This window comes from Amblyomma americanum, chromosome 6, assembly GCF_052857255.1.
Source record: "Amblyomma americanum isolate KBUSLIRL-KWMA chromosome 6, ASM5285725v1, whole genome shotgun sequence".
Classification (NCBI taxonomy): Eukaryota; Metazoa; Arthropoda; class Arachnida; order Ixodida; family Ixodidae; genus Amblyomma; species Amblyomma americanum.
In genome coordinates, this window is record NC_135502.1 from 23,131,165 (window position 1) to 23,150,566 (window position 19,402).

General features: G+C 47.3%; 1 protein-coding gene across 1 annotated transcript in view; it reads left to right on the top strand.

Moving 5' to 3' along the window:
• LOC144094490 (uncharacterized) overlaps positions 1-7,507 on the top strand; it is a 46,901-nt gene extending 39,394 nt beyond the window's left edge. The window contains exons 18-21 of the mRNA XM_077628416.1: positions 74-198; positions 1,369-1,525; positions 3,637-3,810; positions 7,373-7,507. Of these exons, the coding sequence (XP_077484542.1) occupies positions 74-198; positions 1,369-1,525; positions 3,637-3,810; positions 7,373-7,507 (591 nt within the window). The remainder of the gene's footprint in view (positions 1-73; positions 199-1,368; positions 1,526-3,636; positions 3,811-7,372) is intronic.
• Positions 7,508-19,402: the final 11,895 nt, after the last annotated feature.

The window sequence follows — 19,402 nt, forward strand, 5'->3', positions numbered from 1 at the left end:
AACTCTAGTAGAGCTGAAGTCAGAAAGCTCGAGCTACCCCACTTCAAGCAGTGAGGTGGTTTGCTTTCTTCAGCAGGTGTTCGACATGCTGAAAGAGAAGTGGAGTGCCCAGCGGCCGTCCTACACGCTACTGACCATTCCCATGTACCATCCGGAAGAAGCCAAATGGCTGCGAGACCTCCACGACGTCTTTCGAAGGTCAGCACATGGCTAGCCTTACACAGTCAAAAGGACTTAGCTAAAGACATACTTGAATGGTGTGACTTGCTTCTTGCAGGAATGCTTTAGAAAAGGTAAACTTAGAGCTAGAAACCGAAATTCAAGCGCAGAAAATAAGATCAATATAGTACCTGCGGAAGCCTTGTATGTTTCGTCTTAACGGCGTATTCTCCAAGTCACAAGTCCACTTTAAAAAGCATGTGTACGCGCTGCTGTCTACTTTTAAATAGAAATATTTGCCACGATACAGAAAGTAATAAATTTTCTTTGTAAATATACAACCGAGCTCTCAGGCACTCTTAACAGAGTAAGGATTTTAAGAAATAAGCTTGGTAGTCGAACGCCACGATTATTGGTTTATGTCGGCATTTAAAACGAGTACTTTGAATCATCCAAAGCTGACGCAGTGATACTATTTCTGCTCCAAAAAGTAAAGATTTTAATAAAGGCAGGGGTTCAGCAATATCTATTCAAATATGGTACAGAGGCCGCAGTTTGAAAAGTTTCATTCCCTTATTGTTCAATTTGTTCCTCTGCCTTTGGTCGCTGCTCCCGATTACGCAGAACGTGTGGGATGACGTCACGCTGGTCGTAGCAAGAACACACCCAAGACGCCAGTTACTTCCACAAACGCGCTCCACGCCTATACCGCAGTGGTAGATCAGTGGCAATACCGACGAATGACGGAGCACGGCTAAGCGTCTGACATGTCTGCAGAGTCCTACATGAGCTCCCCCGTATTGCGGAAGAAACTGTGCGGTAGTTATGCGAGAAACTGAGGATGAATGGCCCCTGTGAGTCGGCCGTACTACATGCGGCTTGCAGTAGTGTGGCTATACCGAAGGTGGCACTAACAGACTGGACATTTCCTTTTTCGCTTCCCACCTGCTGCTGCTTTCGTCAGGATTAACGTGACGACCGAAAACCATGAACTCAAAAAGAAACTTCAAAAATAAGGCCCCCGCTTTGCGTGCGCTCTCTTAACAATACCTGCTTCAAAATAAACTTAGCGACTTCGTTTAAATAGCAACCCTCAGCAGCAGAGAAGGGAGAGCCTATGAGCCTTGCGTTTCCGCCGAGAGAACGACATGAGCATTTTTTTCTAGTAATCCGTACTCAGAAATAACACTCCGGGTCGGCTATTTGCAGGACCAGGCACACACCGCATGGTCTGATCGCGGTCGTCCACCTTGCTGAAAAGGACTTTTTTTCTGGATACGCTTGTCGCATCATGCCACCCATGTTCCTGCACCGCCCACAAATACCAGCCGAATTCTCGAATACGAGCCCTTACACTTACAGCATGGTGAGTACAGACTGTTGTGCGTCGAGGCGCCCCCACAAAGCATCACCTTGATTAATCCCAGTGGCACGGCGTAAGCTTCTGATATTATCTGTGATCTGTAAGAAGTGCAGGTTCCCACGGGACCGCATTATGCAAGAATTATTTTGGTTATTATAGCACTTTGTGCCCTGACAGTGGTCGCTGTTCCCGGTGACTTAGGCTGTAGGAGTCCTCGTCGCGACAAAAGCGTGGCGTCGAGTACCACGGACTGTATGCAATTTCCAGCGCGTAGTTCTCCTTTTGACACCAGATGGCGCCACAGGCGCACTCGGAACACGGCGCCATTACGGGTCTCGGAAGTCGCCGGCGTGTACGCAGCGGCGCATCAGTGGAAATAACACGGGTGACTGCTGAGTGTCTCGTTTCTACGAAGATGTGGAAAGGCAGAGGATGTACAAGCTGTGTTGTTTACTGCAAAAATCGCGACAGAGAGTTAAATGTGCGGGGTGAGACCGTTTGCCATATTCATGGAACCGAACTGCACAAGGACGTACTGCCCCTGTTCGCGTCCGTTCGCATGCATCCTTTCCGAACAAGCGAACGCAACAAACATGACCGCCAGCGCTAGACAGCCAATCTAGAAAGAAATGTTTCGAGTTTGTAAACTGCGAGGGTAAGCGTACAAGATAGCCGCATGACCAAACTGCTCCGCCGCCGAAACCATGACGGCGTACTTTCAGTTGCTGTCAGTTGCGTCTGCGTGTGTAGCAAGACCCAATTGCTCATAAGTTCAGGTGTGCGGTCATTAGTAGCAGGAGCGCCCGATGTCGAAATAGGAACGGATAAGAAGGACGACTTACGCCCCTGCATGCCGCGAATATAGATTATGCAGTACACAGCAGTGCGAGCGGACAACGCTTACTGTTAGTCCGTGAATGACGTCTTGGTGCTTCTGTTGAATTTCGCTCCGAGAAGCGCTGTTTTTGTGGACCGCGTTCGGCATAAAGCATTTGCGTTACGGCTGCTGTGCTGGGTGGTTATGCTTTCCTCGCGGTCCATGCGAGACAGTCAGTAAAATTGACCTCGCTGGCCAACGCTCAGAGTGAAGCTGGTTACTTACCACTGGCGAGACCTCGGGCACTTTCATGTCCGCGTATTGAGAGTGGAGACTACCTCAATTTTATGTGTGAGGCTAAGGCTAACATAATTATGAACTTCGTGTAGCATAAACGCCTTGCCATGCATCAGTTATAACAAATATATCACGGAATCCTGCACGCCAGCTCGTGAAGGCTGCTTGATGCATGGTACAGTTATCATGGTAGTTAAAATTCGTGTATATATTTATTTTTGTCGCGTTTCTGTGTTTAAAAAACGAGAAGAAAATATTTTGGGTTTCATAAGCAGCGCTCACATGTTGTAAATAAATGCGTGCGATGTGCATATGAGCGTTTTAGATCGGAGTCCACAGGCATGTACACAAAAGGACAACGACATGGGCTGCCGCAGGGGCATTAAAACGTGTTGTTTTAGGTAATAACAATAAAGAAACATTCAGCAGAGTCTTCAGGTTATCCATTCACTGGCAAAGTGAAGTTTTGGGCCAGCTGGTAATTCATGATTTCCAAGTGGGATAATCGCAAGAAAAGCGAGGACAAGAGAGGGACATGGGACGAGCGCTAATCCTGTGTCCCTCTCTTGCCCTCGTTTGTCTCGCGCTAAGCCCACCTGCAAATCCATTCATTGGTTCGAAGAGGCAAAGAGCGAGAAGTCTCTCCGCGACATGAAGCCTGACCATGTTTTCACGCCTCAAGTCACCAAATTAGGATTCTCAAATTATTATTATAAATGTTATTTGAAGCTTTGGCCAAACTCTGTTGTCGTCTTCCCATTTCATTACAACTGTATCAGCCGAAACACTGGCTGTCGGAACTGAGCCTGCAGACGCAGCAGCCGTGCGACGAGGCATGCGCCGAGCAGTCAGCAGGCGTGTAATGGCGGCATGATCACGTGATCAATGATGGCAGTCCTCATAATAGTGCGCTGTATATCGTATGTATACATGCTGCAACGAAAGCCACGTAATTTTCGTGGCGTTGAAGACTTGCTTCATCACAATCGTTTCTTCGCAGTCCGACGAGCACGCCGCGCTCGAGCAACTCGCCAGGCGTGAACGACGAGCAGAGGGGTTGTTCGTGACAGTCCCGCTGTTCGGCAAGTGGTACACGTTCGACGAAGAAGAATACGGCTTCGGGACAGTGTGCGGCGTGGACGATCCGCCCTCCTTTTACGGAAGCATTGTGGAGGTCAGGCGCTTCGTGGTTTTGTCCCCGCCATTGAGAATAGCCTTATGCTGCGACGCAATAGTTAGTCGAATCTTAGCCGAAGGTTGTTCCAGTGAAGCTCGTCTGGCTTCAATGCTCGGAAAGTCAGGCGAGCATCGTCCCGAAACCTTGGCGAAGCTGAGGCGGAACATCAAACCAAAGATTTCCACATTTATAAACTTTCAGTTCGAATTCTATCCAGCAGAAAAGCTTCCCATACCTTATCCCCGAGAAGGGTTTAAAATATCATCCACCAGATACGTTTCTCAATTCCTCAGACCACTCGGTCATCGCTACTATATTTAATTTACACATAGCAAATGCTTAAATTATCATTCTTCTCATACCTAATCTGTTTTGCCTTACAAACAGTCTCCGGCCTTGAACACTTCCTAGCGACTGTATTGTTGCTGTCGTCACCTCGCATCCATTTGTTCTGAGGTTTCATATTTTCGGCGGCAGTGAAGCTGAGTCAATATATAAAGAGAAAAATTCTGCGTTAAACGAGTCCAGAAAGAAAAACGGGCTACTGTGTCTGCAACATCACCTACATGTAACACCACACGAAGGCCAGGCAGCCCAACGCGTCGCTGAGGCCGAAGAAGATGAGGGGCAGGGGGTGGCATGTTTTGTCAGGCGGTTAGGGGCGCTGAGTGCGCTTCAAAGTGCAAGAAAGAGAGCTGTATGAAAGCGGCTTCACGTAAATCACATAAGCGGCGGCTACGGACGTTAAGCGCGCTCTTTGGCTGCAAGGGAAGCTTTTGATGGCGCCGGAGCCGCCTCACCCCATTCCCTCAAGAAATCCAGCCATGAAGGTCGCGTGCTCTTCCCAGCTCGAAGAGAAGCTGGTAATGCTGGCGGCATATTTAGAAGCCAAAGTATTTTACAGATACTGTAGTATCTTACACCTTATACTTACACCTTATTTTGACGACGAGGTGCGCTAGAATTTTTTTTTTTTTACAAAACATCCGGTTCTAAAACTTGGCAAACCTGTTCACATGCCTAAATTATGCTTCGCCAACGACACCCTAAGTGCAATATATCAGTGCTGCGCTTTTGCGATAAGTGCCATGATTCGTGTCACTACGCGAGGGCTTCGACTAAGCCCTGCACCATTCTGGCTGTTTGCAACAATGCACAACTCAGTCGTTGTTGCCCAGGTAGGATTAGGGGTAGGTGAACGTAGGTTTGGAGTTGGGGTTGGATGTGTAAGCACCATATTTTATATCTCGCTTTCTTCCAATGAATAATTATTTCCTAGTGTGCATCGCCCACTTTTCGTTTTTTTTATGCTTGTGTGCCTGGCGCCTACTTCGCTGCGAAACATGTGGACAACACGTGGAAACATGTGGACATGCGCTGCATGTGGACAAGCAAGGTCTGTTCACTAAAATGTGTAAGCATTCATTGCGGGGTCGAATCGAATTGCAAGCAAATAGAGATATTCATTGTATAATTTCGAATCAAACAATTGGATTTATTTTTCAGTTTTCCGGGAGGCATATAATCTAACCAAAAAATAGTGGCGCTGCAGGCCCTAACAAATCCAATAGACATGGCTACTATGGCAATACCATTGTTGATTTTTGCATTATTTGCATTACCTACCACTTTCATATTGACACATTTAAAAATCACCTACGAATCCGATTAGTGCTCGTTTTTATATGAGAGTCGTTATTTCATAGTAAAGGATAGAATGAAACATGCTCCGGAATGTTTAGTTTTTATTACGACTAGACACTTGTGAAAAGATAGGCTTTTCAAAATGTTATTAGTTTTCGCAAGGAAAGACAAGTCGCTCAACGTGTTCTGCAAGATGTAGGTCACTACATTCCCTACTGTTGTAAACAATGTTTAGCTTCTTGCTCAAGTTGCAGAAACCAATATATACTTTTGAGCAACCTGAGTGGTATAAAAGAAGCTACCACCATCCTTCCACCAGCCCGGTGAGTTTTCTGACTGAGTCAGTAGTGGACAACTAGGGTAGTCGGCAACCTGTTAACAGTAACTTGATGCCCAGCCTCCTGATGTGCGCTCCATTTCATCTCGGGAAAAGCAGTCGGGTGGCACGAAAAACTGCCTTCATCATCATGTCATCTGATTTTGAATCATATCACTTCTGTTTAGTGCGAAAGAGGAACCACTAGAAAAGCGTGGGACTTGTTTTGCACTTTCTGGATCCAATCAGTGCAGTAGTTGCCATGATTATAACGTCGACAGCGATGAACATTATGAGTGATTAACGCCACCTTTATACTTTCAATGCGAGCCACACCATTTTCTCCGCAATTGGAGCAATGTGGACGTTTCAGTTCATGTAATCGTCATCACGTTCCTCATTTAACGGTAGCGGTGGTTGATTCAGGGCTTCGGCCCGCAGACATGGCATGTGAACGTCATTCAATAAAGCGTGGCACCAAGTAGAAAAAGGAAACGTAAAAGCTTCTCCGCCAATTTTCCCACTGTATATCAAAACTTACTGGGTGCTCTGTTTCTCATTGTACATGTACAGCAAGAACAAGGGCATAAGACGTTTTGGCGGGCAAGTTTGTTTTGAAGCGTCATGAAGTCTCAGACGGCGGGGTTCACTTCATGAAACGAGAGCTTGCCATTACCAGGGATTCGGGACAGCGCCTGGCCAGTGCCTGTATGCCTAGTGCCTATCACGTTCTGTTCTGTAGCCAATCGGCCATTCTTTCTTACTTTCGTCACGGATGATGTGAGCACGCTATTTTTCAATGTTCAATGCCACGAGCCGAGGGGTGGGAGCCAGAGCAACTACATGCGCTTGTACCCAATTCCTGGTAATGGTATGACGGAGGGTTGAAATAGGTAATATAATCTACCTTGATCTGCCGAAATCTTCTATTTGACGAGCACCGAAACATTGGGTCGTTAGCCGCATAGGCTGGTCACTGGAAAGACGTGTTTTTTCGATCCGCGTGATCCCAAGTTCTAACCAAAAGATTCGACTACTTCGAAAGCTCAGAACAATTTGATCTGGTCGAACGCACGAAGTCTAGTCGATGCGAATGTCGAATACAGAAAAACTGAATCTCATGTCGAGTACGTTTTGGCGGGCTAGTTTGTTATAAAGCGTCATGTAGTCTCAGGCGGCGGGGTTTTCTCAGTGGCCTATCCCTAAAAATCTCGGTTCAACTGTAGCGCCAGAGATTCTGTAGATTGTATTTTCATCTTTTTGTTGCGGGTTTGTCTTCGAAACTGAACCGACTAGGAAACCAACCAACGTTTGGCCGCATATGTCTATCAGTGCGTTCTTCGAGCTAAGCTCTGCTAATGCTTCACTTTGTTTTGGAACTTACGCGTTTTATATGCTACCGTTATTGTTCTTTTGTTCTATTCGCGACGCGGCGACTACGACTTCGTGGTCTGAGCGAACAAAAGCGTTGTAGTTCATTTTTTGCCATTCCCTTCGCTCCAAACGCGGTACTTCAGTTTTTTTTAGCCTTGAGTCTCCTTCAAAAACATGAATACGCCAGAGTGGCGCACCTTTTGTAACACGCTTCCTCCCTCGCAGGTTTGCAAGAAGCCGGAGTACAACACAACATACTTGGCGTCTAACCATACGGGCGTGGTATCGGGATGCAATCAATGCAAGAAGGTGTTAACATATGACAATGAACAGTCGTATCGATACAAGGTTAGTTTCTGATTCAGCTCTCGCTGCTTGTCGTTGGTTGAATCAACTGGTGAAAAAGTAACGTAGACGCGTAATAGCAAATTCCTGGGCGGCTTTAAGTGATACTTCGTTCCGTTTCCTTTTTATCACTGTAGTACTGCCATGTAGTACTCCTGGTAATGTTTACTTTACACCATGGGGCAAGATTTTTATTGCGATTTGATATTTAACTGAGGGACGCGTAGTGGCAGTTGAGAGATGTGGGTAGGCCTGCGATGTGGACCCAGTGCCGGCGTTTGTGGTGCAGCAATTATCGGCTGGCGCTGGATGGACGGCGCAGCAGAGGTAACCAAGTGCATTTCGGGTCGCGAGAGTCGCGCAACGGTGGCCAGTCCAAGCTGCCCGGTATCCAGACGGGTGGCTACGGGAGGCGCAGCGAGGTGCCAGGCGGAGGAATGGCTGTGGTGGACTGCATGTGGCTGCTGGGAGACGCGCACAGCCAGCCGTAGACTGACAGGCTTGAACGTGACGTGCGGCTGCGCGAGGGGCGCCCTTGCCACTAGCGCCGAGCCGTTCATGAAGGAGGACGCCGGCAAGGTAGCGGCAATCTGAGGCGGCCACGGCACCGCGGCAGCAACCTTGGGCACGTCCGCGGGCCGGGCCATCCTAGTTACCTTGCTAGACGGTTGTTGATGAAGCTGCAGCGTGGTTGGAACCTGATTCTGTTGTGGGGGAGAGGTTGTGTGCGGTAGACTCCCATTGAACCGGTGTTTGGCGGCGGCGGAGCCACGGGAAGCAGGTTTCTTGGAAGCTTCGCCTTCGAACACCGGTGGGGAGCAAGGAGGGCACACATCAGTGGCCTGGTTTGGCTTGAGGACAGGCGCTGGCACTGGTTCCGGTTCCTTGTCAGGCAAAGTAGAGCGGATGACAATTGCCATGCTTGCTACTGCTGTCACCGGGTTGGTCTGCTTAACTTGCATCGTGTGACTTTTGGTGCGTAGCGGACCTTTGCAGGGACTGGAGGTATGGATAGCACGCTTGGGTTTGGCCGAGAGCTTTTTAGCATCAGCTGGCCGCGGCATCAACGTCGCTGCAGAGGCCTGTTGAGCTGTTGGCTGCAGTGACGAAGCAGACGGGGATGCTGACAACCACGACATGCGTGGCGCAGCAGAGCGTGCCGAGTCGTCAGGAGGCAGGGGCGACAACGTCAGTGTAAGGCAATGTGGTTGGGACTGGGCAGACGTGGTCGCGGGCTCACACGAAGAAACGCTAGGAGGCAGGTCAAAGAAGAGCAGAGGGAACTCGTTGGAGGTGGACGTGCGGCCAAGCACGTGTTGTGCCTACCTGGTGTGTCGTGGAGAGGTTCGGCCGGGCCGGAGATGCTGGGCAGGAGTGGCGAGGAGGCGCCCAGGGGTTTCCGAGGTGGACAAGGTTCCGACGAAGGCTGCGCGGGCGAGACCGAGGCTGGTGCTGGGCCAGCTGCTGGCGGCGGCGAAAGCTGGTCTGCAGCGTCGTAGAGTGGCAGAGGGCAGTAGGAGATGCCGAAGTCCGCCAGAATGGCAGCGCGCAGCTCGTCGTACGGCCGGCTGCCCAAGGCGGGAGAGGCGAGTCGGCGCAGCAGGTCGGGCGGGAGGATATCGCAGAGGACTGCGTGTTTAACGGCTGAATGGTGATGGCGTTCAGATACACCGCAGCCTGGAACTGAGCGAACCGCCCGCCGACGCCTTGAGGCCGGAACGCCGGAAACGGCGGGTCGAAGGCTGGGAAGATGCGACTCGACGGATGACCACAATTTGGAGGTAGCCCAGGGAGACGACCGCGGCCACATTTATTGAGGGCTGCCGAAGAGGAGACAGCAGCGGAGCGGCGGCGGCAGCGTGCGACCCTTGCCAAGGTTCCGGGCGTTCTCCTCAGCGCGTGCTGGGGACGCTTCGGCCTTCGCGGCATCACGCGCACTGCCAGCCGCGCGGGTCGCTGTAATATACTAGCCGCCGTATACATTCCGTCTGGTGTGGATGAACAGTGTTTCGTTGGCACGAACATGCTGTTTTGCTGAATATGAATTGTCAGCTATAAAAAAAAAAACAAGCGAGAACTGCTGCAGCGGTCAAAGGAATTCCGGATAGCATTCTCAAATATCTTTGCAAATATCTTACAAATATCTTTGCAAATACAAATATCTTTGCAGAGCCCTTGGTCTGGTTGTTTTCTTCAAAACGGTTCACTGAACCTAAGTTCCTTTCAAAACCTTGCGCCATAAGCTTGTACTCGAGAACGAGGGACAGGTGGTGGCTGACGGGCACTTTGTAAGCTGCAGTTAATTTCTTTGGCGAGAAAAACCGGACGATGCCAAAATCTGCATGCGCCTAAATGTCAGAGCAGAAACTATGCACCAGAATTGAGACATGCGGAATATTCCCTGAGCCTTTTTTTCAATTTTTTTTCCAAGTGACACTCTTCTGTGATGTTGCTATCACCCTCCTAAAGATGCAAGGTCTTCTGTGTATACTGGGAGTGATATTTGTTCACAATGAGGGTTCAGACAAGCACACCATATTAAAAAAAAAATAATGGCGATCAATTTGATTGAGGCACGAGAAATGCGTTGGCATTTTTATTTCCCTCCCGAATCTATTACAGTATTCTATTACAGATCTGAATCTATTGCCATTCACAGCCCTATAATTTCGAATCCTTGTTATGTTCTAATTCTGATTACTCACCTACGCAAACTGTGACCCATTGATAGATCGCGTCGAGTCCTTATAACACTACCGGCATTGTGGCGCAGCGGTTAAGCGATGCGCCAATACAACGGCAGAACGGTGTTTCATACAACCATCCACGGGGCTTATGAGACCAAGTTGCTCTTCCTTAGAAATGCGAGGATGAATCGGTTCCACTTGGCTCATTTTTGTGCTTATAGTTCTTTTTTGCACGTGGGCCTGCTGTTTGTAGTCATTTTATTCTTAATCATTGTCATTTTAGAGCACTGCTCTCAAAGGGCAGCAGATAGGGGTTCTCAATACAGTTGCAGTATGTCTGGGATGTTAAGAGACTCTGCTTCACAAATATCCTCCAGCAAGAATTGTTTTATTGCATTTTGTGAAAAACAATATGCAGTCGAATTTTTGAAGGTGTTTTCGCGCCTTTCCTTCTCCTCTCGTCAATCTCCGCCGGCTGTCGACGCGCACGGAGTGGCTGCGGCCGTGGTAGCTGCGTGACGTGTGCAAGAATTTGGCGCAGTAAACCAATCATAATCCTCGGATGCTGACGTCACTCGTATCACGCGACGTCGTATGCCAGGTTTCGCGCGAAATCCGGCACCGCGCTTTGCCGCGAGGTGAGAAAGCGTAAATTTTTATAAATGTATTGCTGATTTCCCTTTCGCTTTTGAGGCCGTACGCGGCATGAACGCTGGGTGGCCTTTAATAGTGCAAGCATTTTGAAGCCAAGCCCGAACATCCTTTTCCGTGGCCTTTTTAAGCTCCCGTTCGTGAGTTGGGCGGCGTACCTCACCGCCGCCGTCAGCGTAACCGGCAGAGCGAACGAGCAGCACAGTGGAGGACGAAAGAGAGTGAACGCGGAGTGCGGGGGAGGTGATAAATATTTCGATGAAAAAGTAGACTCCAAATCGTTGCTTCTAAAGGGCTGGCTTCATCTGCAATAGTGACACCTGTACGCTATAGTTACGTGGGGCCTTAAAGGGTGGCTTTACTCATAATCAGGCCTTGAAGGCCACAAAAGCATTATTTATTGATTCCAAAGCTATATGCTTGAGTGGCCGCCTGCGGTCGGCTCGTGTCTTTTTGTTCGTTAATTGTCCTCCTGTGGATATAACCGAAGGTGTTCTCGCACTCTTCTTATGCTGTCTTTCCTCCTCCCCTCAAATTTCAAAGTAACCATATAGGCACTGTTCCTGGTTGACCTCCCTGCCTTTCCTTCTTTTTTCACTTTCCTTTTTCTTGGCCGCAGTTTTGCACGCTCAAGAGGAACCTGACAAGCGTGCGCTATGGCTTGCTCGCCATCGGCATCGACGTCGATGACACGGCCAACGAGTGTGGCCAAGGAAGCTACGCTCGCTTGAGAAGCCTGCGCTGGTTGGCCGACTTCTTGAAGCACAACTTCACCTCACCCAATTCCTTTGACACGTGCCAGCGGGGACCTTAGCGACCACAGCACACCTACACTATGCGCCAAACACAACGCTTGGCGCACGGCCAAATGTTGGCTGTTCTCACCGTATGCCGTATCGTGGCTGTGCGCGATATAGACTACCAATTTTATTCACTGACTGGGTTAATTCGTGTGTTTGATTCCGAACGTCGTCTAGTTAGATAAAGCCTGTAATAGAGGCCGGCAACGCGAGGATATGGGTGTCTGTGGAGCTTTGCCTTGAACTCTGTATTACAGAGCAAAAATAATCCATACGCAAGAAACCACCGTAATAGAATTTAAACGCAAATATTAAATTATGCTCGTCAATGTATCGAGACTGGTTCATTAAACTTATTTCGTGTTGCGCTTTCGAAGCTCATGAATAACTTCTGCGGCACTGTGACCATGTTGTCTCCCATTGAAAGGTCATCATGGATGCGCGGATTTTATGTAAACATGCTCACATAGGTAACATGCTCGCGTATAAACTGATATGTTCAGCGTCGTCACTGGTGCCTCACAGGTGATATGGAAATAGTAATTCGGTCTAGACTCAGAGGCACCTGGGGAAACCTGCGATTTCTGAGCCTCCGGTGTTGCTTCTGCTTTTCTGTGTAATATCCCGGGCGCACCGGTGCACCCACCTCGTAAGCGGCAGCGACCTCACAACGGTGTCGAGATCTAACCCAGCAGGCACACCGTGACGCGTGTGTGCGGTTGGGGCAAGAGAACGAGGTACTTTATGCGAACTGCTCGACACGTGATTAAGAATCCTTTATGGAAGCAAGGCCGAAACACGCGAGTACGAGATAGAAACCACAGCCTTCTGCCCTGCCGCGTTAGTGGGCAGGGAGTTTAGTTTGAGTTACGATGGGGCTGTATTTCTTCTTCTAAGGAGGCTAACAATAAATGGGCAAAGGATAATAGCAAAGTTAACAAGGAAAGTAGTGAGATATGGTATGACCACAGAAACATGGCTCAAGCTTTCATGCCCGCTTGAAAAGGCGAATGTTCAGCATCAAATCGTAACAGAGAGAATGGCTCTAGCAGTCTCCACAACAGCTTGTCGCGTCAAAAAGCCTTCTAGATTGCACACTGGCCACCAACTACACCACTGGCAGATCATTAAAGATGCTGTGCGGAGTGAATCGTAAGAACGTGTAATGGCTCTCGAAAGGTTTGTATCCCACGTAGCTGGACATATCCAACGAGCGTTTTTTTTTTAACGCGATGGCGTTATGGGTCCCATTCAGCGGAGAACCCGGCATCGTATACTGTGTTGGCGTGTCGAGAAAATCCGGATTGGTAGAGAGGGTCATGACGTGACACGTGGAGCTGCGGGATGGAAAAGATGGAAGCATACGATAAACTGGTTATAAGGTCGCAACGTGACTGAAATGTCATTGCGACATTTAATTATGATGAGTGAATTAATTTCGTTTGACAGAAAATTGGAGTATTTAGACTAGTATCGAACCTTTGATCTTTAGAATGCGAGTAATACACGCTAGCCCTATAGGCCGTGGATGAACATTATTTCGACTTTGTTAAATGTAGGCCTTGTATGTCTTGTGGTAAATAAAAAATAGAGGGGGCACTTAAACTCCGCCTTAAGGGTCTGACGCCATAGCGTAATGGATTAATTCCCACACATACAGAAGGTAATATTCAAGACGCTAGCTACTGGCCCCCGACCATCACCCCTGATCAAGCAGCCGAGCCGGCTTCGAAACGTTGGGTTTGAAATTAGCTTTATTATAAATTCTCTACTTGACATCTGTAGCTCCCTGGGAGTCCTCATACCCCACGTAGTCGGCGTAACCAGTTGTCCAAGCAGCAGAGCGAAATGTCACCTGGGAGGCGGCTGACACGGAAAGATTCCGGAGGCGGCTATAGTAGGATACAACTTAAGTCTGCAGTGAAGTTTCGTCTACCTTCATAACCGCCGTACAGATTTCCTCCACGCTAAAAAAGTAGACACTTGTTAAAACTTTTCTTGTTACCTAAATAAAAAACTAATCACAAGAGAAAAATTATAGGTGCTAGAATTTTGATACCAGGCTTCTTCAATATAGTAAAACATTAAAATTTGATTTTGTTTACTATAGTGGAGGGCTCCGGAATAATTTCGACCACCTGGGGATCTTTAACGTCAGTGCACGTTAAAGATCCCCAGGTGGTCGAAATTATTCTGGAGCCCTCCACTACGGCACCTATTCTTCCTTTCTTCTTTCACTCCCTCCTTTATCCCTTCCCTTACGGCGCGGTTCAGGTGTCCAAAGATATATGAGACAGATACTGCGCCATTTCCTTTCCCCAAGAACCAATTATTATTATTATTATTATTATTATTATTATTATTATTATTATTATTATTATTATTATTATTATTATTTACTATTTTGATCGGCCAGCGGAGTAATACAGTACGCCGCAGATCGTGGCCCAGTGTTAGCAACTGCTGTTTTTTTTTAAGTTGGATCCTACTATTGCAGCGACACACGCCGCCCACCAGCCGTGAAGAGCTGCGCTCAAATTTCGCACCCCCCCCCCCCTCCACTACCGGCTATCGTAATCATGTCTCAATTTCTTTTCTTTACCGCGTCGCTGATCCCATATAGTTAAGGTTCTTCTGGGCGCCCAGACTTTATTTATTTATTTATTTAGCCACAGCGCCACACTGGAATTACAGTGGGGGAGGTTATACAAAGCAAAAAAAATTGTAATATTACAAGGGCAGTCACAATGTCAATACAAAAACACTTCATTTTCAGTAATATTAACAAGAAATGAAGACAAAGGATTTCATTCTCGAACACTGTGAGGAAACATCTTGAACATAGGATACAAAGGGTCACTAACCAACGATAGCTCCTCACTCACGATTTTAATTCAGCGACAGTTTGTCGCATTTCCCTATTCTGAAACTCTGCGTTGGCAAAGTGATTACTGGTAGATGTGAAATGATTGGTTCTCCATCTTTCTTCATATCACTTGTGTCGTGGCAAACGAGTATTTTTTCGACAAATTTATATGGACTCAGTGACCGGATGAGCGGTTTGTACCTACTGACCGCGTTACTAAACACAGTGTGCACTTCGCGAAACTTTCGCCTTGTCCTGAAAACAAATAAGAGTAATATAACATTTACTAAAGGCTGTACTGCAATTCGCGCGAAAATATCGAGTTTCTTTGCTTTGCGTTTTTGTCATCCACTCGCCGCGCATCAGCGCTCGCTATACACAATTTGCTACATCCTAGCAACAGATTTAATACCCCCTAAAAAGCTGGAAAGTCGCGTTGCGGGTATAGGTGTGCTGTTACAGCGCTACACACGTTTCTGCTTGTGCACCCAGGACGTACGCTAAAATGAAGGCAGCGGCCCAATGTCAATAGCGGCGCAAGCGAGTCACGACGCTCAAGGGCATTCGTATAATTGGCGACGTCGTGAACTCATCAATTAACAGCAGACTTGTCACTTCAATATGCGATGCACAAACCTGGGAGGCATCGAGGCAGGTGCTCAAACGATTAAAAGTAGCCTGTACATCTCATAACAGAGGGGTCATTCGCGTACTGACGCCTCTGTGACTACTGGTTTAAGCGAAGAGCTCCGCACAACCATGAGAATCGCAGTGTCGGGGTTCGTTGTGTTTGTAATCCTCGTCTTTTTGACAATACTTGGGGCCTGTGCGAGACTTGAAGCTCTCTCGATGTATGTGAGGAAAAAGCTGGTATGTTAAGCTTCTGAACTTTATTTGTGAACTTAATCACAAGACAGGTACGTTTTGAACAGCGCCGATTTTTCCCGTCCCATGCTAGCGGGCTCGGTGTCGCTTGTAACCTTTTGTGCCTTTTCATGTTCGCCGGCTGCAAGCCAAGTACACACGCACAGTTCTTTTTTCGTTTTCTTGCAGGTGACCTCTTTCCAAGTGCAGCGGCCGTGATTGGATTAGATGTCGAGGCAACTAAGCCATCTCGGCATATGTTATGAACATCCTATGGTGCCTAATTTGATTTCCGCTTGCCGCTCAGTTCTTTTCTAAACGTCGTTGCAGGTACCGATCATGTACACTAGCATCACAAAGAAAGCGCATAAATGCTTAGGTAGCTGAAATGCGTCGCGTGGCTCTATTCAGAATAGTATCTCTCGAGAAAAAAATTTCGAAGTCCTAATCTGTTAATTTATTGTGCACTTAGCACTGATTTGAGCATTGAAGCATATAGTGGTATATCAGCGACTCCCGGAATGGCAGTACTACCACTGCAGGAGAGAAGATCACTTATAACTACCAAAAAATGCCACCAGACAGTCAAATAACGCACTAACAAACAGAAACTCACCTTTTGAGCTTCTTTTGGTTGTATTCTGCCACAGAAGTCGCGTATTAAGGATTTTGTTAAGCACTGCATAGGGGAGTAGGCTATTCTGCGCCTGCGCCCGACGTTATTTATGTTATGATAATCGAAACCGATGCACCTAACCTTTGATGAAGTCATTCGTGCATGATAACTGCGCCAGAAATCAATTTAAGTAACTTTTCAAAAGTGCGCTGGGCTTTAAAGCTTTGCCCATTTTCTGGGTGTTCAAATGCCGTAGCATTTAGAAGCATCAAGAGAAAAATCCGAAAACCTGTTCGCTTTCTTTTGTAAATGAGGTACGTAAGAGCTATTATGACTTTGCATCGGCAAGCTCATGAGTACGATGCGCTGCACCCACGTTAAGAAGAGGGTCATGTAACTAAGCGGCATATAAAATTCTACAAGTTTTGTGTGCTGTGGCTACCTAGAAGGCTTCTACATTAATTTGAACTAAACATTATTTTTTGCCCTTACGTATCGTACAGAAGGCAAAAGCTGCGAGGGTGGCAGCCAAAATTGTAGACAAATGCTTTCTGAAAATTGCTTCAAAATACCCGTTCACGACTAGAATGATGCAGTTGGTAAGTTTCCACTACCGCAAATATAAGTGTTCATGCTCAAAGTCCTAAATTGGGGTTGCAGACAAAACTAACAAAGGATAGAGTGAACTGCTGTTACTTAATATTGTGGCAAATCTTCGCACACAAAATTTAAGGTACAGTAAGCAAGGTACTCTCAAAGTAATCATATTCTTGCAAAAAGAACTTCGCCTTTAGTGAAAAATAAATGTGTAGAACCGCTGCGTTTCTTATAAAGAAAGGAGATACTAGGAAAGAACACCTAACATTTTTGAGCAACTGTGATGTGTTTCCGGAAGGACCTCAGATGCCTCATGGTACCATAGAAGCAACGATGGCTACGCTCAGTGATGCATCCGATGTTTGCCGACGAGAGAAAGCAAGAGCACTTAGACGGCACCTGCAGCACATAATGAGTGCAAGTTCTGGAGACATGCTGGAGTTCTTCAGCCAAGGCTTTTACGGCATCTGTCAGTTCCAACGACGACTGTCGTCATTGTTGGCAGTTCGAAATTACTGCGCGAATTTTGTTCTTCACGTGACCGTGCTTCGCAAAGCGTGCCCAAAACTTCATAAACGCCTTTGTACGCCCGACAGAAAAAAAGAAAATATCTCTTTGCTAACGCTCCTCACGCAAGCCTGCTCAAAACTGTGTACTGTTTTTAGGATGTGCTACTACAAGTGCTACACTGTATGGGGAAGAAATGTACGTATGCTTTCGTTAATCTGAAGTTGTAACGTCTCGAAAACTACAAAGATTTCAAATAGCCTTTATTAGCTCCGTCTTCTATATTCCATGCATCAATTCAAAGCCTGAACCTCCCATTTTCCTCTGCATGAAGAATGATGGCGGCTGGAAATCTTTCTGTGTTTTCTGCGCGTGACTTGTTCTCGAAGGCACCTCGACCGTTTTGCTAAGTAAAATGAATAATATTAATCTAAATCAAGCTGCCACTAAGCAACCGTAAGTGCAATCATCGACGCCATGGCAACGGAAGTGCAACGCAAGTTGAGCCGTTAAAAATTTTCTTTATGATAGCTAGAATCATGTTGTACATGACATGTAATTAATGGAAATTACTAAAACAAAGACAGTGTTTAGTTCGCACTTCTCTATGTTGCGCAAATCGCGATACTTTAAATTTTAAAGATATATAGCCTGCGGCCTGTATAGCAGAAATTGCGGTACTTCATACCTATTCTGCGATAGGGAGCAAGGCTAGCTGCACTGGCGGCTCCAGGGCTCAATAGCTCACGGAGCTTTTCTGCTTTGTAGAACGCACCAAAACGCGTTACTTCCTACTAATCATTGTGCCATAATACAGACGCGGCGTAAACATTTGTGGATGCGACTTTAACTCTATCAGACCCTGTATATAAGGCGCCATACCTGCAAATGTGGAAGCAAAAAATGTTCTGAAGCCTGAAAAATCTTGTAGCGAAAAATGTTAAGTCAAGCATGCCGAAAGAAACGAGGAATCGTTTTTGCACACAGGCGCCCTTGTGTTTTACGGCAGATTTTTGAAGACTCCAGTGAGAGCTCTAATGTTTATAGATATATAGAAACGCTAACCACACATGTCACTGTCATGTCTGCGTCCCCTGACCAAAAGGCTTAGACCTGAGGTGCCGCTCTTAAATTATTGCGCAGCCAGTTTTGGTTCCTCGGTGGTACAAGATGGGTGGTCATTGTTCAGTAGACCAAACTAAGGTCAGTTCTCGTTGAGTTCTCATCTTACCTTCGCTGGGTGTGTCACAGAACTCAGCCCTGGAGAATTGTTTACCATTTCTTCTGTGAGCCTTGGGCAGCCCTTAGTGTTTTTGCTCTTTGCGAAGAGAGGGGTAGGCAGGGCGACGGCAAATTTTTAATAGGCATTTTTGTGTGCTAATTTTCACTTGTGAGTCAAAATGTGTGACTGTTTTGGTCGAAAACCGAAAGTCGCAGGCCTGTCGCACGGGGCTTGATTTTCAAGCTTTCGGACTCCGAGTCGCAAATTAACATTGGAAGCTAGCGGAACCATATTCTACATCCATCTTCTCTTTGCTGGTAACAGTTAAAACGGAAAACTCGCGTTCCGGACGAGACTTTACCGAAAGGCAAGCCGTGCTTCGCCCTCGCAGTTTTCAACGTAGGTACTGTCCAGGCGTTCCCTGGTCACAGGCGCCAGCCGGTCGCATGCCATTCGCGACTCGCAAATGTGAGTGAGCCTTTAGGGCGCTCAAGTCAACGTGGAGCGTTATCGGTTAACCCGCCAGGGGAAGAGAATGAGTAGTTAATTTTCAATACTCTCGAAGCGTAACGCGTGCTTGCTGCTGCAGAGGCCCTTGGTCGGGCCTCCTCTGCTATCAACGAGATTCTGTTCTCTTGAATACGGAAGAACACCAGTAGGGGGACGTAGCTGTACGCTTGCTGTGGCGGCGGCAGTTCCTCTATCAATAACATTAGCGACGCAAGACTTCCAGATGGTTCTTGAAATTTGCCATCGCCTGAAAACGCGAATATGGCACGTCCCTACTTCGGTTTATGGTCGGATTCTGTGCGGCGAAGTAGGCCTACCCAGGCTTTTGCTTACGGAGTACATGAAGCTGTGATGAAAGAGATGCGAGTTTCTTCAGCTATGGTAGCTACGTGTTCATTGTGCGTTACTTTCTTTTCTGCAATTTACTATGACGCGGGGTAGCGAGCGTGCATTTAGCTAGAAAAGAAGCGGATGATGGTTGCGGCTCCGGAAGCAGCAAAAGCACCATAAGAGGCTATGCCCCCTACCTTGCTTGGCGACAGAAGCGGGCAAAGGCGCGGGCACGTTCAGCAGGCCAAAAATTTAGGCAA